The sequence below is a fragment of the Chiloscyllium plagiosum genome, unplaced genomic scaffold (assembly GCF_037043375.1).
Source record: "Chiloscyllium plagiosum isolate Xiang-an unplaced genomic scaffold, Cpla_swu_hap1 HiC_scaffold_19, whole genome shotgun sequence".
Lineage (NCBI taxonomy): Eukaryota > Metazoa > Chordata > Chondrichthyes > Orectolobiformes > Hemiscylliidae > Chiloscyllium > Chiloscyllium plagiosum.
This window is the reverse complement of record NW_028270157.1, coordinates 42,689,568-42,708,959: the sequence shown is the minus strand read 5'-3', so window position 1 is coordinate 42,708,959 and position 19,392 is coordinate 42,689,568. Positions and strand designations below refer to the sequence as shown.

Below are 19,392 nucleotides of genomic sequence, written 5' to 3'. Positions count from 1 at the left end.
CAGTATATTCCTGTCAGGGTGAAAGGAAAGGCTGGTAAGTGTAGGGAATGCTGGATGACTAAAGAAATTGAGGTTTTGGTTAAGAAAAAGAACGAAGCATATGTTAGGTACAGACAGAATAGATCAAGTGAATGCTTAGATGTGTATAAAGGCAGTAGGAGTACACTTAAGAGAGAAATCAGGTGAAAAAAAGGGCACATAAGATAGCTTTGGCAAATAGAATTAAAGGAGAATCCAAAGGGTTTTACAAATACATTAAGGACAAAAGGGTAACTAGGGAGAGAATAGGGCCCCTAGATACTAAACGAGTATTTTGCATCAGTGTTTACTGTAGAAAAAGACATGGAAGATATAGAATGTGGGTAAATAAATGGTAACATCTTGAAAAATGTCCATATTATAGAGGAGAAAGTGCTGGATGTCTTGAAATGCATAAAAGTGGATAAATCTCCAGGAGCTGATCTGGTGTACCCTAGAACTCCGTGGGAAGTGAGGGAAGTGATTGCTGGGCCCCTTGCTGAGTTATTTGTATCATCAATAGTCACAGGTGAGGTGCCGGAAGACTGTAGGTTGGCTAACATGGTGCCACTATTTAAGAATGGTGGTAAGGACAAGCCAGGGAATTATAGATCGGTGAGCCTGAGGTCGGTGGGCAAGTTGTTGGAGGGAATCCTGAGAGACAAGATGTACATGTATTTGGAAAGGCAAGGTCTGATTAGGGATAGTCAGCATAGCTTTGTGCATGGGAAATCATGTCTCACAAACTTGATTGAGTTTTTTGAAGAAGTAACAAAGAGGATTGATGAGGGCAGAGTGGTGGACGATATGGACTTCAGTAAGGTGTTCGACAAGGTTCCCCATGGGAGACTGGTTAACAAGGTTAGATCTCATGGAATACAGGGACAACTAGCTATTTAGATACAGAATTGGCTCAAAGGTAGAGGATGGTGGTGGAGGGTTGTTTTTCAGACTGGAGGCCAGTGACCATGGAGTGCCACAAGGATCGGTGCTGTGTCTACTACTTTTTGTCATTTATATAAATGATTTGAATGTGAGCATAAGAGGTATAGTTAGTTTGCAGATGATACCAAAATTTGAGGTGTAGTGGACAGCGAAGAAGTTTACCTCAGATTACAACAGGCTCTTGATCAGATGGGCCAATGGGCTGAGGAGTGGCAGATGGTGTTTAATTCATATAAATGTGAGGTGTTGCATTTTGGGAAAGCAAGTCTTAGCAGGACTTATACACTTAATGGTAAGGTCCTAGGAAGTGTTGCTGAACAAAGAGACCTTGGAGTGCAGGTAGAGTGAAAGTAGAGTCGCAGGTGGATAGGATATTGAAGAAGGCGTTTGGTATGCTTTTCTTTATTGGTAAGATTATTGAGTATAGGCATTGGGAGGACATGTTGCAGCTGTACAGGATACTGTACAGGTTAGGCCACTTTTAGAATATTGTGTGAAGTCTGGTCTCCTTCCTATCAGAAGGATGTTGTGAAATTCGAACAGGTTCAGAAAAGATTTTCAAGGATATTGCCAGGGTTGGGAGAGGTTGAATAGGCTAGGGCTGTTTTCCTTGGAGCGTCGGAGGCATGGGGTGACCTTATAGGGGTTTATAAAATTATGCGGGGCATGGATAGGATAAACAGACAAAGTTTTTCCCCTGGGGTGGGGGAGTCCAGAACTTGAGGACATAGGTTTAGTGTGAGAAAGTGAAGATATAAAAGAGACCTAAGGGGCAACATTTTACGCAGAGGGCTGTACATGTATTGAGTGAGCTGCCAGAGGAAGTGGTGGAGGCCAGTACAATTGCAACATTTAAAATGGGTATATGAATAGGAAGGGTTTGAAGGGAGATGGGCCGAATGCAGGCAGGCGGTACTAGATTTGGGTTGGGATATCTGGTTGGCATGGGCGAGTTGATCTGAAAGGTCTGTTTCCATGCTGTACATCTCAATGACTTAATGACTCTATGACTGATATTTTAAATTTAAATAAGGACAACTGTGTGGGTATGAAATCTAAGCCATCTGAAATGAAGTGGCATTTAAACTAGTGGATAGATCAATTGAGACACAACAGCAGACATTTAAGTGGATGTTTCAGAATATGCACAATAGATATCTTTTACCATAATGGAAAGATCTGGAAGGAGGACCAACTATCTAAGGTTAATTAAAGAAGTTAAGAAGCTTCAAAGTTGAGGAAAAGCATAGAGTTGCAGGAAGAAGAGTGGCAGTTAAGATGATTGGTCAGCACACAAAAAGCAGCAGAGAATCCAATTAATCAGAGAAGAAGTTAGAGTACGATTGGAAATTAGTCAGAAATGTAAAAATGAAGAACAGGACTTTCCACAGTTTTATGGAAAAGGAAGAGTATATAAAGTAAGTGTTGGTCCTTGAGAGAATGTGAATGGCGAGTTAATTGTTTCATTTCTGTGTTTACTATTGAGGATAAGAAAAATATCCCAATAATAGTAGCAAATCAGAAAGTGGAGGAAGAGGTGAACTTAGTCAAATTATCACCACCAGGGAAGTGATTCTGAGCAAACTGATGCAAGTTAACAAGTCTGCACATTGTAATAGTTAGAGAGAAATCATGGATGAGTAGTAAATGCTAGTCTGCAAGTTTCAATGAATTTTTAAAAATCTATAAAGCTGTGAATTTGCCTAGATCTGAAGGTTCTCGTTAAAGCTTTGAAACAATCTCCCTATCCCGTGCCATTCACCACCACAACTTACCACAGTCATTAATACTATAGATGCAAAGGATGGTTACTGGCATGCGAAGTTGGATGAAGGCAGACGTTTTGTGACTAAGGTCTGTGTGCTATTTGGGAGATACAGATAGCTATGCACACTGCAGGCACTTGTACTGCTCCGGAAGATTATCAACACAGAAAACATTTGATTGTAACTTCTTGGAGCGGAAGCAATCATTGATGACCTTCTTGTCTATGGATATAGAGATATATTGGGAGAAGTCATCACAGATCATCATCAGAATCTGGTAGACAGAACTCACCAGATAAGACTGAAACTAAGTAAGAAGGAGATGGATTTGAATATGATTTAAGTCAGACTCACAGGTCTGGTAGCAAATGGAATTCATCTTGATAATGTAAGACCTGGAGCAGGTATGCAGCAACAAACAGATGTGAAAGCAAAGCAAGGATCTTTTTGATTTGTAAACCACCTGACAAAGTTTTGCCTGATTTGTTATCAGGGTATGAACCTCTACATTAGCTCACTGTAAAGGATGATCAGTGATATCGGGGTACAGAACAATCAACAGCTTTCACTCACATTAAGCAACTAAAGTTGTCAATGCTGGTACTGAATTACTTGGATGCCAATGATGAAGCCCACCCAGCAGTATGATAACAGCAAGGCAAGACTTGAAGCAACTCCAGTGCAGCAAGAGAACCGGTTGCCTTTGCATCCAAAGTGGTAACAGAAACTGAATGATATTCCCTGGAGTTGAAGGAAGGAAATAATGCCAGAAAGGAGCAGATATCATATGAACAGCCAACAACAACTTATGCATGCCATTACTTGTTTTAAGGGTTGTGGGTTAACTTGAACAATTTAAAGGTAATGGGTCAAATACTGGTTAGTGGATTGACTAAGCTCAAGAAGTAACTTTTGTACTTGAGTGATAATTTTCATGATTGACAATGCACACTATGCAACTTGTAGCTGCAAATGGTAGCATGTCCTTTTTTTGTGTTTTTGATGAAAAGGAAATGTTTAAAGAAATGCTGTGGACACTGTGACTTTGCATCATGACGTAACCTTGGATAAAACAAAGACCTGCAGATGCTGAAGATCTGAAACAAAGACAGATATTGTTTGATAAGTTCAGCAGGTCTGGCAATGTCTGTGGAGAGAAATCAGAGTTAATATTTTGAGTCTGGTGACCCTTCCTTAGAACTGATAGTAGCTAGTGAAAGGTGACATATATGCTGAAGACAGAGTGTGAGGGGGAGAAAGGAGTGATCGGATAGGCAGAAATAGAACCTAGAGAGAGAGAAAGAAAGTTCAGCAGATAAAGTTGACCATGAGCCAAGAGGAAGAAAAGTTGATCATGGAGATCATAACTGAAAGCAGCTCATGTAATAAAAGCGCCTGGGTTGTGGGGATGGGTAAAAGATATGAAGAAGGTGTTTAGACTTGAAAATGATTGAATTCAATATTTTGTAATGAAGGCTGCAGGGTCCTGATGTGGAAACTGCGATACAGTTTGTCCAGTTTGCACTGAGTTTCATGAAACACTGCAACAGGCCAAGACTGAGATGTTGTTGACCATCGAACAAACTGATCACTCAATTTGCATTTCGTCTCCCCAGTGTACAGGAGACCACACTGTGAACAGCAAATACAGTGGACAAGGTTGAGTGAAGTGCAGGTTGACCTTGGACATAGTTGCTTTCTGTTGAGGAGAGAAGCTCTTAAAACTTGTACGTGGGACTATTTGCCTGAGGCATTGGTTGTCATGCAAAGGGTTGGAACTGATAGTAAGGTTATGGGGTTTGTGGTGGAATCCAAAGCTAATCACGTCAATCTCTGCAGTGTTAGCAATGCCATGGTTTAGTAAATATTGTCAAGTCCATTCACGTGTTCTGGGACCTGGTGTTCTTTTTACCCTGAATTACTTAAACGCAACATAGTATAATTTCCCAAATCTTCCTGAAATAAATAAGATATTGAAATACAGAAAAAAAAGAAGACACTTACAATGTAGCATTCCAATAATAATATAGACTTCATATTACATTTCTGCAGCAATGGTAAAGTAATCTTAGCTGTGTAGCACTTTCACCTGTCCTTTATTTGACCCATGTTCACTTCCCAGGGCCAGCACATTCCATACTTTGGGTGGGTTCTCCAGGCATTTCCAGTGTGCTAGAGCCTCATGCCTCATTGACCGATTCATCTATTGCATTGCCTGGGCTGCAAAGGACGTTTTTCAAAAAATGCCCATACAGCTCAGTTCTAAACTGCAATCAGTTATTCAGCAACAGACATTGTAAACAAAGAGCAAAGAAGGTACTTTGGTGTTTGCAAAAGTTGCCCACTGCAGAAGGGAAGTCTTCTCTGACATCCTGGGCTAAGAGAAATGAGGAAAAGTATTTAATTCTTGGCTTCCATGTCTGGCTGTATTGATAATGAGGGCTCTGGGAGTGTAAGCAGTTTATTTGGCAGTTTAAGATCGTTTCACATTGGCAAGCGTGATGAATGATCTGCCGCAAACCCACAAAAAGGAGGAAAACCCAGGCTTTGAATTTACCAAGCTATCAGCCTCATCTAAGAGTTCATAATAATTATTCAATAAGTAAATGTGTAATGCACGGGGCAGGCGGTGCAGCATAGTGAAGTATTCCACGGCAGTATAGGCTCAAGACAGATGATCTTAACTTTAAAATAATTGAGCTTCATTGTCATGGTATGCAAGCTAATTGGATAAGACCTGACAAGGGGCAAGGGGACACAGTGTGTGAATAACCTGTAATTGTTCAGTGCACTGCAGTTGTTGCATCACGCTAGCTGTTGATTCTCATTGTTGCAGACAACTAGTGCAATCTATAAAGTTCATTGACTGCACACATAGACAGGGGGCCCAATACCATCAGTGTCTAGTGTTATTGAAAGGTTTTAGAAAATTGCCTCATGCCTATTGGAAATGCTTTCAGGAAGTAATTACTTTTGAAAATATTTTAAGAGTCAATGTGCAAGAGAGACTGATCCATATCTTTCTGATGATTTGCTGGAGACGTTGGTGAATAATGTGAGGAGAAGGAAAAACACTGTGTACTTGTAGGTATGCAGAAGACCCTCCAGTCATATACTCAGCAGGCAGTGGGAAGTCATAAAGACAGGTGAATTGCTGAAGTATAGATCCAAGTACATGAATACCATGCAGAAATAAATTTAATGATTTGACATAATTAATTAAGATGAGTGAGCTGAGTCTTCTAACTGAACCATGCCAGAAGAGTAGTGGTCACTGCTGGGGCTGACGTCACCCTCTGGAAGAAAAGACCAACAGTTCAGAGGCAGGAAAGTCAGGAGATTTTGGGCATCGAAGGATCACTTACATTTTACAGTGAATAATACAGTAAAATATCGTGAAAACCTCCAACTGTCACGACAGCCTAGCACCATTTTGAACAGTTCAAGAATAAAAAGAATATAAAGGTATAGATGAAAGACAGTCTATTTTCCTTCTGTCACTGTGACCGTGAGTCCTCAGCCTTGAGCCAGTTCACCAACGAAGCCTGTACCACCACCTCATTGCCACTGCCTCGCCGTTGTCTCCGCTGGACCCAGTAATATAGGAGTCGCTACTCTTTAGACAGCATCTGTACACCACTGCCAATGCTGGGTCCCATGCTCAACACACACGTGGCTTGCACCTCCACCTCTGTTACTGCTGCCACCGCGCCAATAACCAGTCATCCCCAGCCCCTGTCCTACCTCAGCTAGGAGCTGCCTGCACCACCTCGTCAATAACCAGGAGTCCCCACTCTGGATCTGCCTCAACTACGACCAGGAATCTGTGATTCTACTGCCAGGCTAGGCTGGTACTGCTGCCTTGCCAATAGTCCCACTCCGACCCCCTCCTCTGACATGTTGCCTTGCCAGTGTTGCCATCTTGAAAAGTCTGCTGTTGCCACTGCCTCTGGTCACTGGAGGAGCTTTGCTGCTGCCATCGCCGCCGCTGCTGCCTCCAATCATCAGGCAGAGTTGCTGTGTCCAACCACCAAGAGGCTGCCACCATTCCACGCATGGCCTTTTGCAGAAGACCTAAAAGAAAAGAAAATCAAATAAAGAAATGAAAGAGGAATAGAAAAAGACCAGAAGTAAAAAGAAAAGAAAGTGGACGACAATGGACGAGCCCTGGACTCAAGAGCCCGCACCCAGCCCCACTACTCCATCGCCATCTTGAATAATTGCTCCTGGCTGACATGAGAAATTTGTTGGACCATACTGCAGAAGGAGATTGATCGGCTTAGTATATTGGGAAGTCTACTGGACTGCCTGCAGTCAATAGCAAGAAGCATAGAAGTTTCTAGCAAGAATTTGAAATGGGACCTTTCAGAGAGTTTAGAGTCCAGCCTTTCTAATAAGGAATAGGTAGCTACCTCCATTAGCATACGACAGAACCCGTCGTAATAGAATATCTGATTGTCAATGTTTTGCCTTCCGTGCAGCACAGGCAAAGTTTGACTTCTGCTTTGCAAATTGCTATTATTGTAGTTGTGGACTATGGTGTGTAAGGGACCTGCCGTCAACTCTTATAGTCTATCAGTCTATTCTCAACAGGTCATCAGGATTTTTGAGACACTGCCTCAAGGTTGCAGTGGTTCCATGGAACAGGAACCTGCTATCCTTTCTCAGAATAAGTGCATTTCTTCTCTCATCCCTAACATTCAATTAAACTGCCTTGCTGTTCCTGTCAACCATACAGACCAGTCTGTTTCAGTGCAGACATTGATGGAACAGCTGAAAACTCTATGTCCAAAGTTGGTAAAGGTCTTACTTCAAAAGTCTTCCTTGCATTTTCTTCAATTGGAGGTTATCCGCCTTTCATACTAACGCTGCTGCTGAAACACAGAGAAACATTTGGAAAAGTGTTACAACACAGGCAAATATGGACTATTAAATTACAACTTCCATTTTCTGATTGCTGTACATGAGATTTTTCATGGACTTTTACACCAGGCAACTGGGAGAGTTTCAGTGCATTTGCATCTCCTATTTTAATTCACACTTGTATGAAAGTTTTGCATATTGACAGATGAAAGACTCTTCTGTCAGTCTGCCAACTGAAAAAAGATGACTCAAGAATCCACACTGAACTATATTTCAACAGCTGATTTCAAGCAGCACAGCAAAGGAAAGAAAAATGAATTTTTAAACAAAAATTGGAAGACTTTCTTTCATTCCCTGCCTGTTCCCTCAGCATCTCAAAAACAGTATCCAGTCAAAAAGGAAACTGGGGAAACAACCATTCACTGAGAACTCAAAGTAATCTGAAAATATCACCACTGCTGAGGATGTCAGACAACAGTTATATAATTGTGGACTCAGGTTAAAAATCTAATACCTCTAGGGAATTTTAAACCGTATAACCTTTATTTTTCCTGTCTCTAACAGGGACATTCCCTTTCAAATTAGTGACTGTGTTTCTGAGTGTTTGATGGTGTTTTTATTATTTTCCCTCAAGGTTAGTAACCACTAAAATTCCTCTTCCTTTCAATCAAGAAAACCTTGTCATTGGCTCCTATATTTTGATTTGATCACCCAGATTTTTATTTGATATGTGATATATCCATGTGCTAAGACAAAAAACAAATAACTGTCACAATGGCTCAAGATAGTAGAGCTTAGAGAAGTCACCCCCCGCCTCCTCCCCCCATCCCCGTTTAGTTCTTCCTACCAAAAGACAAAGTCACACAGAAGACAGACAGTAAGGGAATGCACAAGGATTATTAGTTCTATTGTATATACATCATTTAATGAGCACATTTTAAAAATATTATTCGCATTGCATTTCCTGGGTCTTTGCTCTCTGTGTTATCAAGTAAAGGATAATATGATGATTAGTACTACAGGAAATATAAGGCATATGGGACTGTAGTGAATAAACAAGTCCAGTTGATGTTCCTGGTACTACTTGTGTAACCTAATCACATAAATCCCAGATAACTATTCTTCCTACACTATCTGCCTTTCCTGTTTCTCAGCTGCTTCTTCCTCCTCTTTGTTCTGTGCAACCTCAAGAGAAAGCCCAAGCAAGCCCCCAAATATGCAGAAGCAATTTCTTTCAACACGATATTCTTGATGACAAATAAACACACTGCAAGACAAGTCAAACCATTCTCTATCGGGTATTCAACTTGAGCTGAAGGAATGCTTTTTAAGGAAGTCCAATTGCACTAGCAGCCAGAATGAATATTCTAACTGTTAACATGAACGTATTTCATAATTATTTTTAAGTAACGTTGGTTGGAGGTGTGAAGCTGTCCTTCACTCTGTTCATATTCAGTTGCCCAATGTTAAGACAGGGTGTTAGCTGGAGTGGTGACTCGGCAAGTGGTAGCAGTGCCCTCCCATTAACAGTGTCACTGATTTTCATCCTGATTCTGCAGATCTGCTAGTGGTGATTAGAAACACATGAACAAACCCATTTACCAATGTGGCATCCTGTCTATTTACCATATCAAGAACGATTAGAAGAATGATTAGAATCTCTACAGTGTAGAAACAGGCCATTTGGCCCAACAAGTCCACAACAGTCTTCTGAAGAGTAACCCAACCAGACCTGTTCTCCTAACCTATATTTATTCCTGACTAATGCACCTAACGCTTCAGGAAATTTAGCATGGCCAATTCGCCTGACCTATACATCTTTGGACTGTGGGAGGAAACCGGAGCACCCGGAGGAAACCCACGCAGACACAGGGGGGATGTGCAAACTCCACACAGACAGTTGCCCAAGACTGGAATTGAACCAAGGTCACTGGCGCTATGAGGCAGCATTGCTAATCCTAGAGCCACCGTGCCACCCCTACGACGGTACACTCATCCATTTCAAGTTGTAAATGATCTCTTAGCACCTAAAATATGGACATTTTGACATACCTTCAATAAATGTTGGTTGATAATTCTCCTACAAATGAAGCCTAATAATTGCACCATGATACAGAGATGTTACCAGGAATTCCTACTGCAGCTCCCAGAATTGTAAATTGTCCCAGCTGTAGCACAGTGAGTACAGCAAAGATACAGAGTTCCACTGTTAATAGCCAATAGTTTATTATTTTACTGATGTTTGGAAATAAGTCTGCTTATTCATTAAACTGCTAGGTTTCTTAATGACTTACACTTAATAGCTCCTGTTTATGGTGACTGTGAATTAATGGTGCCACATACCGCAATGTTCCAGTTGATGTTCTGCAGTAGGAAATTGTTTAAAATGGAGTGGAATGTTACCAGCTACAGATAAAATTCCCGTCTTTCAATTTCATAAAGTATTCACACACTGAGACTTTGGTAAAAGCAAGTTTACAGTCAGCACTTTTTTGCATTTGGTGTTTCATAATGACACTCCCCCTTAAGAATGATTGAAAGGCACTTAGTGACTGGAATCACATGATATGTAGATATCAATAATCAATATTCTGAGCACCTCGCCAAGACCTACCCCACACCTCCACTGTTCGCCTTTAAATAACGACCAAACCTCAAACAGATCATTGTTCGTAGCGAGCTGCCCAGCTTTTAGGACAACTCCATACAACCCTGTCAGGGTAGTCGCTGCAAGATTTGTCAGAGTGTGGATATGGATACCACCACCACCATGCGTGGGGACACCTCCCACCGTGTACATGGCAGTACTCATGCAACTCAGCCAACGTTGTCTATCTCATACGCTGCAGGCAAGGATGCCCTGAGGAATGGTACATTGGTGAAACTGAGCAGGGGCTATGGCCACAGATGAATGGACACCACACAACAATCAACAGACAGGAGTGTTCCCTCCCAGCTGGAGAATATTTCAGCGGTCCGGGACATTCGACTTTGGATCTTTGGGTGACCATTCTCCAAGGTGGACTTCAGGACAGGCAGCAGGGGTGGCCTCAACTGGGACCTTGGGTTCATGTCACACTACAGGTGACCCCATTGCACTATACACACACACAGACACTCACAAACCCACATGCACACATATACATATACATTTGTGGGGTGAATTTGTACTTGCACAGTTACATTGTACTTTGCTCAAAAACTGCATGAATCCATGTAAGATTCTGTTAATTCATTTTTTAGATTAGAATCAGTCTAAACAGTATGGCACAGACAGCTGCACACCTTCTGTAAATTTTCTGTGTTGACACCAATTGTTAAAGTCCACTTGAGAATGTAACTTTTAAAAAATCGCTTTGTGATTTACATTGAAAGATGTGAAACTATCATGGTCATTCTAACTGATGAGAGACTTAATGAACAATCAAAGTATTTTTCAATGTATAATTTCAGTTAAATCACACTGTAAACTTTTGCTATAAATTCTGTGTCTTACGATCGTGTCCTCCACAACCACCTGATGAAGGAGCAGCGCTCCGAAAGCTAGTGCTTCCAATTAAACCTGTTTGACTATAACTTGGTGTTTTGTGATTTTTAACTTTGTACACCCCAGTCCAATATCGGCGTCTCCAAATCAATATTCTGATGAAATTATTCCCACTTATTTTACTTCAGTTATTTTACAATTCTTCCATTTTTAGAATCAAAATGATATTTTTGCTGACTCTGGACCCACACTGTAGGGTAGGATACTGTTAACTTTCTTCCAAACAGCAATATTTTGTGATTGATGTTAAGACTTGGCAAGCTGATCAACTCTGAGGGCCATCACTATTGAACCTGATCTTTTCTTTGTTCAAAATTATCATGCACACAATTTTCCAGAACAAGCCACTATCTGACAAGAATGTGAATGTTGGCTACTTCCCACCTGGGGGACTCAGGCATGAGATAGAATTTAACATTTTGAACATCAGAGGACTCTGGCAGCAGGTCTGAAATCTGAATGTTTGTGGAGTGGATTGTTTAATGACACTTTAACTTGACATGACCAATTGGAACAGACAGTTGTGATCATGAGTTATGCTGACTGTGCACACCTATGTTTCACACAATTTGGTTCTGTTGGCATCTCAAAATGTGTGGTGTCAAAGGTTCTTCAACTAAGGAATTTTAAAGCACTGGTGAAGAGAAGCATGCAGAAGCAAAATAAATGTGAGATGAGAAGATCATGTGAATAGTTTAAAAGTTAAAATCATGAGTGAATCATTTCCTTCAGCCACTTCGGATCTCCTCCAGTGACTAAGTAAGGTATTCTATTAAAAAAAAATGATCCATACATCTAGAGAGGATCCCTATTTTGGTTTTCACTTGATATAGAGTTAGAGAGTCTATCTTCATTTTCTTCCTGTACTTATTTTCTTCCTCTCTTTTCAAGTCTTCAACACAAGAGGTCACATGTTATTAACATAAATCTGTTTCCAGCTTTCTTATATTAGTCGCAATAAACTCTATTTTCCATCCTCCAGTTTTTAAATAAACTGGTTATAACATTTCACGGTATTAATATGTCAATACATAAGAGGTTAAAATAAATTCAATCTAATCCACATTATAAGAAAATATTTGAATGGAAATATACATAAGACTGTAAAATTGGCTCGTCAAATCAACTCCACCATTCAATGAGATCATGGTTAATCTGATAACCTGCAACTCTAATTTCCTGCCTTTTTCTCATAATCCTCAATTCTCTTGCTGGTTAAAAACCTGACTATCTCAGCTCTGCATAAGTAATAACACAAGTTCCAAAGTCATTTGTGGTAAGAAAAGTTCCACAGACTCACTACCCTTCTCTTACCCTCCAGAAGGAATTCCTCCTCATCTCTGTCTAAAAATGGGGGACCCGTTATTCTGAGATTAAGCCCCTCTGGTCCTAAACTTTCCCACAACGCGAAACAACCTCTCCACATCTACCTGATCAAGACTCCTAAGAATCTTATATATTTCAATAAGGTCACCTCTCTTTTAAAGTCCAAAGAATACAGGCCCAACTGGCTCAACATCACCTCCTAAGAAAATCCCTGTATGTTAGTAAAACCTTATTGATTTTGTCTCACTTGATAATATGCATAAGTCACAAGGTCTAAACCGATTGTTGAGTTTTAATTGTTTATTTTTGTAACTTTATTGGAAAATGGTATCATAAGATGAAAAGTGTGAAACCTCAATATTACAATAAATATTAGGCAATGGACACTCTGGAGACAGGCAGCATGTTTCCACTGATGGGTGAGTTCAGAACCAGAGGAGACAGTTTAAAAATAAGGGTACGTCATTTAGAACAGAGCTGAGGAGAAACTTCTTCACCCAGACAGTGGTGGATATATGGAATACTCTCCCCCAGAAGGCCAAGTCTCCGGATACTTTCAAGAAAGATATGGATAGACCTCCTAAAGATAGTGGAATCAAGGGTAATGGGGATAAGGCAGGAACAGGATACTGATTGAGGATGATTAGCTATGACCATAATGAATGGTGGTGCTGGCTCGAAGGGCCATTTGGCCTACTCCTGCACTTTTTTAATCTTCAGCACCCCCTTTGGATGGAGCTCAGCAGTACATTTGGCAGTAGCCTAATGGGTATGTCTTCTCAAGGATAGACTTCCTATTTGTGTCCCGCAGGTTTGGAGGGGACAGATTCACTGACATCAAGCTGGTAGTCTGTTCTGATCACTACTTCCTACTGGCTGCTTGTCACCTATACGAGGTTCAGAAGGTTGGCATTGGAACATGGAAGCTGAACATGAAACTTTTGATCACAGAAACATCAAAGAACTCAAAAGTGATTAAGACCATTTGAGAAGCATGAAACGTCCCTTTGAGATTCTAATGCAATCCTGGGAAGCAATCAATGTGCACATCAAGAGGTTTTACATCCCAAGAAGGTATTCAGAAAGTGAGAGAGAGACAGAAAGGCAGCATTGTGTTCAATTGTGCTCAAAAGCTGCAGAACCTGATCCTGCTGAGGACAATGGGGGTCGGTGTCCAAGTGGATCTTCAGGACCTGAAGAGCCCGCAAGCTTCACTGTTTACTTCGGTGGCCTCTAATTTTCATCTCCAGCTCTGTGGAGCAGGGTGAGATGTGGACGTGTTTCTTCCTTCTAAAGGCACATTGGGAGAGCTTTGTGATCAGCAGCTTGAAGGAAGATCACAGGTCTGAGTTATCCAGAGACAGCCTAGCCTCCCAATATTCCTACCGTCTATCACAGGAAGTGGGAGAAGCTGTGCAAGGTGCTAACTCTCAACAAGAAGACTAAAATTCTCATCTTCATCCTCATCATCATTTTCCTCGTAGTAATCTCATTTTCATCTTCAACCTTACATTCAACTTACCTTTATCTTCATCCTCAACATCACTCTCATCCCATCCTCATGTTCATCCAGATCATTATTCTTATCATCACCCTCAAACACTCTCATTTTCACTTTCATCCTCATCTTCAAGTTCACCTTTAACTTCCCCTCATTGTAACCCTCATTTTCAACCTCATCGTAAGCCTTATGATCACCCTTATGATGACCTTCATCACCACCCTCACCTTTACATATATCACTACCCTCACCAACCCTCATCTTCACCCTTATCATCACTCTCATCAGCACCCACATATATAAGCAGAAGGGGCAGTGGGACGAAGTTTGATATTGCAGACATATGTAGGAGTGACTCTTTCTCTCCATTGTGGGTAAAGACCTGGCCATCATGTAAAAGGTGCTCTCGGTGTTTCGGTACATGGCCCATTTCCTAAACCTGCACTGCATCAGTCAGCTGAGCTATCTTCTGTTTTATCTGGAGGTCAAAGATGGATTGTGTTCACAGGTACACAAAATACAGAACCTGGGATAGAGAGGGGAAGAATGTATCTGACATCACCCTCATCCTGGTGACCATCTTTGTGAGCAGCTGCATAGATCCTCAGTACATAAACATTAAGTGTTACAACATGCTGAGGCTTGGTCTGTCCCCAGGTTGTGAAGGATGGGTTTGATAATGTTGCTGCAGAAGGCTCCAAGTAGTTGGACTATTCTATATTGCCAGTTCCTTGTGGAAATATTTGTATAGAAAATCACCTTTAACCACAAGACCATCAGGTAGCAGTGAACACATAAAGTCATCAAGGCCCTATGAGGAAATTAGATGGTTAATTCTGGCAGGTGGTTCCCTGAGCAGACTGTCAAAGCAGTTTGACAGAATGGCGCATTGTCAGAATTTTCAAGCATTACCAAGGTTTGGTTCAGCTGATGGTGAGAAAGGCACACTCAGACTTGCTGCTCCATCGCACACTGCCCTCAAGACGGCTGTAATGGTGAAGAGACTCACATAGATCTCCTTCCAGGATATGTCTTTATAACGAAAGTCTGGAGAGAGATGCAGTGATTTTTCCAAGGCTCCCTCTGAGCAGATCCAGCACTCTGTGGTCTTGGGCTGTTCCCTGGGACACACACTGAAACAAATATCAACTCCGTCTGGAGGATCATCAACTCAGTGAAAAATGTTCTTTGGTCTGACTGAAAACTATTGGTCTTCCAGTGAAAAGAGTTGTCCTCAACCTAATATTACAGACTGACATATTCCAAAGTCCAGGACTACATACAGAAGGATGCACAGAAGCTTGGGGCAGCTGCAGCAGGGAAAAGGCTACTGCCTAAGATCTTTCAGTCATAATGTACTGCAGAGCTAGTAACTTAGGAAGCTCAGACTGTAAACTAGAAACAGAATGAATATAATTCTTGTCATTTTTAGTTCACGTTCCATTGTTGCAACTGGATGAAGGCAACTAATTGTGAAAAGTGCCCAAGTGAAATTTACTGTATTTTCTGTTTAAATGACAATAGCATTTCATTTCCGTATGTTTTTATCATGGCCTAGAATCAAAAAGGGCCGCTTTAAACTTAAAGGACTGTGGAAGCAATTGCTGCACTTCTCAAAACAATTTATTAATTCGGTGTAGTGCATACACTGATTTTTATTCTAGCAATGGGAGAAGCTGTTTAGAGATAGCTTGGCATCTAAGTGTGTATGTAGAGTGAGATATGACTAGCAGTAAGTAACTGGTTGATATGTGTAATTGTGACCAATTAGGAATGCCAAAGTCCATCAGTGTTTAATTCTATCAATATCTCTGTGATTCCCAAACAACTGAACAGGTTGTGGTGTGAATGTACCAGGGAGATGTTTTTGAAATGCTGGAAGGGCAGATGTTGTATGGGTGTCTCTGTTGCATAAGTACGTGAAGAAAACCATTAATTTTCTCCTGCTAGTTGCTGCCAGCCTTTCCTGTAACCAGTAAAAAAGAGAATTTTTAGTTAGTGTATACAATTCAGCCTGTATCTCAAGTGAAGAAGCGAAAGAACTGAGAGAACAGATGCCAAAAAAACAGAAAGTCTTGGCAAGTAAAAGGAACATCACAACAGACCCATGGACTTGTGAAAATGAACTCTGATGTTACGGATGGAATGAAGACTAGGAAACAATTTTTTTTGTCTTTCTGTGTCTGTCTGTAACTGTGTGAAGAAATTTTAAAACTGGATTTGAATTTTAACCAGTAAAGCCATGCGTAATTAGTTCCTAGCTATGATTCCAGACTCACAGCAATGTGGTTGACGCTTAATTGGCCTCTGGGCAATTAGGAATGGGCAATAAATGCTGGCCTGATCAATGATGTCCACATGCTTTAAATGAATAAAAAAGTAATTCTTGTTAAGAACAGGAACATGGTTAGTGCTTTCTGTTAACACGATTCCATTAGACAGCTAAAATTGCGACTTAATGTACTTTGATTAAATCATTAACTTTGGGGAGACCCGGGGCTTGAGAATCAATGCATTTTCACAAATGGTAATAACACTACTGTTCAAATTGAATTATTTTACAATGTAATTAAAAGATATTTTGTGAATTAATTTTATTTTTGAGAAAAGATGCAAATTAGCAGGCAATGTGATACTTATGTACTGTCTGCATTGGAAGCAATGGATGCCTAATAATTGTATGTCACAATCCTGCTTGTGTCTTTCAGAGTTCTATTCAATTCTCTTCTTTTCAGGCTAGTATTAACTCATAAGCCAAACTGCATCTCCTGCTTTGTGGTGCCTAACCTGGCCAAGCATGAAAACTGGATTGGGTTCCAATGTGATTCTCAATCAAATAGCTGAAAGTACTTCATCACACATCAAGAATGGACATTTCTACCAATAGAAGTCGATTTGAAACCCATAGAATGAACCAAATCACACAGCGAACATACAGCTGTGGTTATAGCCACGAGATGACATTTAGACATATTCCAGAATACCAAGGTGAACATCAGTGAATCTTACTGCAAGTTTATGTTGGTCTCAGAGTGAAGTCAGGATGTGTGACACTGAAACTTCGCTACATATATCTTGAAAATGGAGGGCAGTTTTGACCATGTTTAGTAGTGTCATGGAAATATCTACGCCTCTCCCAGTGTTTAATTCCTTCAACTTCAATAGTAGAAATTAGGAAAGATGTAATCTGATTTGCTCTTGTATCATTATTTAAAGTGCAAATCCTACCCAGTACATGTAGGATTCACACTGATGGAAGTAATAGCATATACTGGACCCAAATGTGTGGGAGAGGAGATGTGTGCATTTTTAAAATGACATTTTGAGACAAATTCAATGAGTTCATAATTTAATGTAACGAGCCAGGACATTTGCAAAAGGGCGTGTGTTGTTGAGAGGGAGGGTATTTGCAAAATCTGTCAACACTTCTAACTGACAAAAATCTAGTATATTACACCAAATTCTGTAATCTTATTACTGTGTCACAATATATAACAGATGGATGATTTAGTATTTTAGATTAAGATGATCTTGATTTCTCCATTAAATGCTACAGAAAGCGTGAGGTCATTCTACAGATGTCAAACCGTTTGAGGAAGCTGCTTTAATTCAGACTGATGTCATGCTGAATGGTAGTGGAGAGTGCCTCTGGCAGCAAGATTCCTGGGTCTGGTGGGGTAGCATTGATACAAATTTCAGTGTGAAATGTTCTGCTGTAACATTATTACTCATCTAATACTGGAAGCCAGAAGTTTCTTGTGAGAACTTCTCTCCCCTTGGATTTATTGCATGCTGTTTATTTAAGGATATTTATGTCCAAGTCAATAATTCTGAGGCTGCTTTTAAACTGTAGGATTTACCATTATACTTAGCATTGCTATGATTTTGGAATCATTTTCTAAACACATTTGATTACTAACATATTCACATAGATTTTACCTGCTGTCAAAGTTATGCAACAAGGTAAAAACAATGACTGCAGATGCTGGAAACCAGATTCTGGATTAGTGTTGCTGGAAGAGCACAGCAGTTCAGGCAGCATCCAAGGAGCTTCGAAATCGACTTTTCGGGCAAAAGCCCTTCATCAGGAATAAAGGCAGTGAGCCTGGAGCGTGGAGGGATAAGCTAGAGGAGGGTGGGGGTGGGGAGAAAGTAGCATAGAGTACAATGGGTGAGTGGGGGAGGGGATGAAGGTGATAGGTCAGGGAGGAGAGGGTGGAGTGGATAGGTGGAAAAGGAGATAGACAGGTAGGACAAGTCCGGACAAGTCATGGGGACAGTGCTGAGCTGGAAGTTTAGAACTAGGATGATGTGGGGGAAGGGGAAATGAGGAAGCTGTTGAAGTCCACATTGATGCCCTGGGGTTGAAGTGTTCAGAGGCGGAAGATGAGGCGTTCTTCCTCCAGGCGTCTGGTGGTGAGGGAACGGTGGTGAAGGAGGCCCAGGACCTCCATGTCCTCGGCAGAGTGGGAGGGAGAGTTGAAATGTTGGGCCACGGGGCGGTGTGGTTGATTGGTGCGGGGTCCCGGAGATGTTCCCTAAAGCGCTCTGCTAGGAAGCGCCCAATCTCCTCAATGTAGAGGAGACCACATCGGGAGCACGGATACAATAAATGATATTAGTGGATGTGCATGTAAAACTATGATGGATGTGGAAGGCTCCTTTAGGGCCTTGGATAGAGGTGAGGGAGGAGGTGTGGGCGCAGGTTTTACAGTTCCTGCGGTGGTAGGGGTAAGTGCCAGGATGGGAGGATGGCCGCACCTCCGCCCTCAGACCCCACCCCTCCAACCGTAACAAGGACAGAATGCCCCTGGTGCTCACCTTCCACCCTACCAATCTTCGCATAAACCAAATCATCCGCCGACATTTCCGCCACCTCCAAACAGACCCCACCACCAGGGATATATTTCCCTCCCCACCCCTTTCTGCCTTCCGCAAAGACTGTTCCCTCTGTGACTACCTGGTCAGGTCCACGCCCCCCTACAACCCACCCTCCCATCCTGGCACTTTCCCCTGGTACCGCAGGAACTGTAAAACCTGCGCCCACACATCCTCCCTCACCTCTATCCAAGGCCCTAAAGGAGCCTTCCACATCCATCAAAGTTTTACTTGCACATCCACTAATATCATTTATTGTATCCGTTGCTCCCGGTGTGGTCTCCTCTACATTGGGGAGACTGGCCGCCTCCTAGCAGAGCGCTTTAGGGAACATCTCCAGGACACCCGCACCAATCAACCACACCGCCCGTGGCCCAACATTTCAACTCCCCCTCCCACTCTGCCGAGGACATGGAGGTACTGGGCCTCCTTCACCGCCGTTCCCTCACCACCAGACGCCTGGAGGAAGAACGCCTCATCTTCCGCCTCGGAACACTTCAACCCCAGGGCATCAATGTGGACTTCAACAGCTTCCTCATTTCCCCTTC

The 19,392-nt window shown here is 41.6% G+C and overlaps 1 protein-coding gene across 3 annotated transcripts in view; it reads left to right on the top strand.

Moving 5' to 3' along the window:
• The window catches only part of LOC122559630 (protein FAM180A-like), a 77,167-nt gene that overhangs the window by 12,375 nt on the left and 45,400 nt on the right, over positions 1–19,392 (top strand). Inside the window, exon 2 of one of the 3 annotated variants that reach the window (XM_087997253.1) lies at positions 16,675–16,954. The exons of 1 other annotated variant lie outside the window; for it this stretch is intronic. In XM_087997253.1, the coding sequence (XP_087853379.1) occupies positions 16,834–16,954 (121 nt within the window). In that variant the 5' untranslated portion in view covers positions 16,675–16,833. The remainder of the gene's footprint in view (positions 1–16,674; positions 16,955–19,392) is intronic. One more of the 3 variants, XM_087997254.1, reaches the window with a different exon arrangement.